Source organism: Homarus americanus, unplaced genomic scaffold (genome assembly GCF_018991925.1).
Source record: "Homarus americanus isolate GMGI-L3 unplaced genomic scaffold, GMGI_Hamer_2.0 scaffold1647, whole genome shotgun sequence".
Lineage (NCBI taxonomy): Eukaryota > Metazoa > Arthropoda > Malacostraca > Decapoda > Nephropidae > Homarus > Homarus americanus.
In genome coordinates, this window is record NW_024739985.1 from 17,501 (window position 1) to 19,522 (window position 2,022).

Below are 2,022 nucleotides of genomic sequence, written 5' to 3' on the forward strand. Positions count from 1 at the left end.
TTTCTGTCCGTATTGTAGTGAACTACATACCTTTTAGTAACATGTTGATATATGTGGATCAAGCTTGGTAAGATGGATAGATGGATAAATGCCACACGAGATATTTGGTTCTGGGATGGATTACTGTAGGAATTGAAGGTTGAGTCTTATTGCAATTTTACCTGTGGATTTTTTTATTTTTTTGTATGGTTCAGGTATAAAGATTTTGTTGGGTTAATTTTTGGTATTTAAATTCGGAATAATAATAATAATAATAATCTATAATAAAACAAAACACACACACACACACACACACACACACACTACCACACCACGCAAAAAAATACAACAACAAACAAACCGTGAACGAGAGACAGAAATATACCCCAGTATTGTTTATAACGGGACAAACAAACACAAGACACCCCCAGCATGGCTCTGGGCGCTGAGAACACCCCCAGCACCATCACTTGGCATGGCCTCCTGGGCAGAACACCCCCAGCACCATCCTGCCCAGCATGACCTCTGGCGCAGAAAATCCCCCCAACTTCCATCGCCCAGCATGGCCTCCTGGGCGCTGAACACCCCCCAGCACCATCCCCTCGGCATAGCTCCTGGGCTGAGAACACCCCCAGCACCATCCCCGCCCAGCATGGCTCTGAGGCACATCCCCCCCAGCACCGTCCCTGCCCAGCAGCATCACAGGCACCCCCCAGCACCATCCCCTTGCCAGCATCCTGGGCCATGAGCCCCCAGCACCATCCCGGCATGGCCTCCTGGGCCTTGAACACCCCCAGCACATCGCCCAGCATGTCCTGGGCGCAGAACACCCCCAGCACCATCCCGCCCAGCATGGTCTGGGCATGAGAACACCCCCAGCCACCATCCCCCATGTGTCCTGGGCGCTGAGAACACCCCAGCACCATCCCCGCCCAGCATATCTCGTGGCAGAACACCCCCCAGCACCATCCCTTGCATGGCTCCTGGGCGCTGAGACACCCCCCAGCACCATCCCCAGCATGGCCTCCTGGGCCTTGGGAACCCCATCTCATCCCGCCAGCATGGCCTCCTGGGCGCAGAACACCCCAGCACCATCCCCTGCCAGCAGCTCCTGGGCGCTGAAACACCCCCAGCACCATCCCGCCCGCCTCCTGGGCGCTGAACCCCCAGCACCATCCGCCCAGCATGGCCTCCTGGGCCTTTGAACACCCCCAGCACCATCCCAGCATGCTCCTGGGCGCTGAACACACCCAGCACCATCCCGCCCAGCATAGCCTCCTGGGCGCTGAGCACCCCAGCACCATCCCCGCCAGCGCCTCCTGGGCGCTGAGAACACCCCAGCACCATCCCCGGCGCGCCTTCGTGAAACCCCCAGCACCATCACCCGGCATGGCTCCTGGGCGAACACCCCCCAGCACCATCCCCGCCAGCATAGCCTCCTGGGCGCTGCTGGATGGACAAATTTATCACCTGACGATACAATACCTCCTGACGATACAATATACCTGCAAACGATACAATACCTCCTGACGATACAATATGCCACCTGACGATACAATACCTCCTGACGTGCAATACCTCTGGCGTTACAATGCCTCCTGACGATGCAATATACCACCTGACATTAATACCTCCCTGATACACAATACCCACCTGACGATACAATACCACCTGGCGATACAATACCTCCTGACATTAATACCTCCTGACGATACAATACCTCCTGACGATACAAATACTCACTGTCGATACAATACCCTCCTGACGATACAATGCACCTCCTGACGATACAATATAACTACCTGAGGAGATGCAATACCTGACGATACAATACCTCTGGTACATTTATCCTGACGATACGTATACCCACCTGACGATACAATACGCCTCTGACGATACAATGCCACTGACGATACAATACCCACTGACGATAAAAGTACCTCCTGACGTTACAATACGCCACGGCGATACAATATACCACCTGAGCGATACAATACTATCACAATGATGCAATGTACCTGACGATGCAATACCCACCCTGAC

General features: G+C 54.0%; 1 protein-coding gene across 1 annotated transcript in view; it reads left to right on the forward strand.

The window, feature by feature from the left end:
* The window catches only part of LOC121875033 (carbonic anhydrase 5A, mitochondrial-like), a gene marked incomplete at its 5' end in the record, with an annotated part of 14,026 nt that extends 13,180 nt beyond the window's left edge, over positions 1-846 (forward strand). The window contains one exon of the mRNA XM_042379384.1: positions 514-846. Within this exon, the coding sequence (XP_042235318.1) occupies positions 514-846 (333 nt within the window). The remainder of the gene's footprint in view (positions 1-513) is intronic.
* Positions 847-2,022: the final 1,176 nt, after the last annotated feature.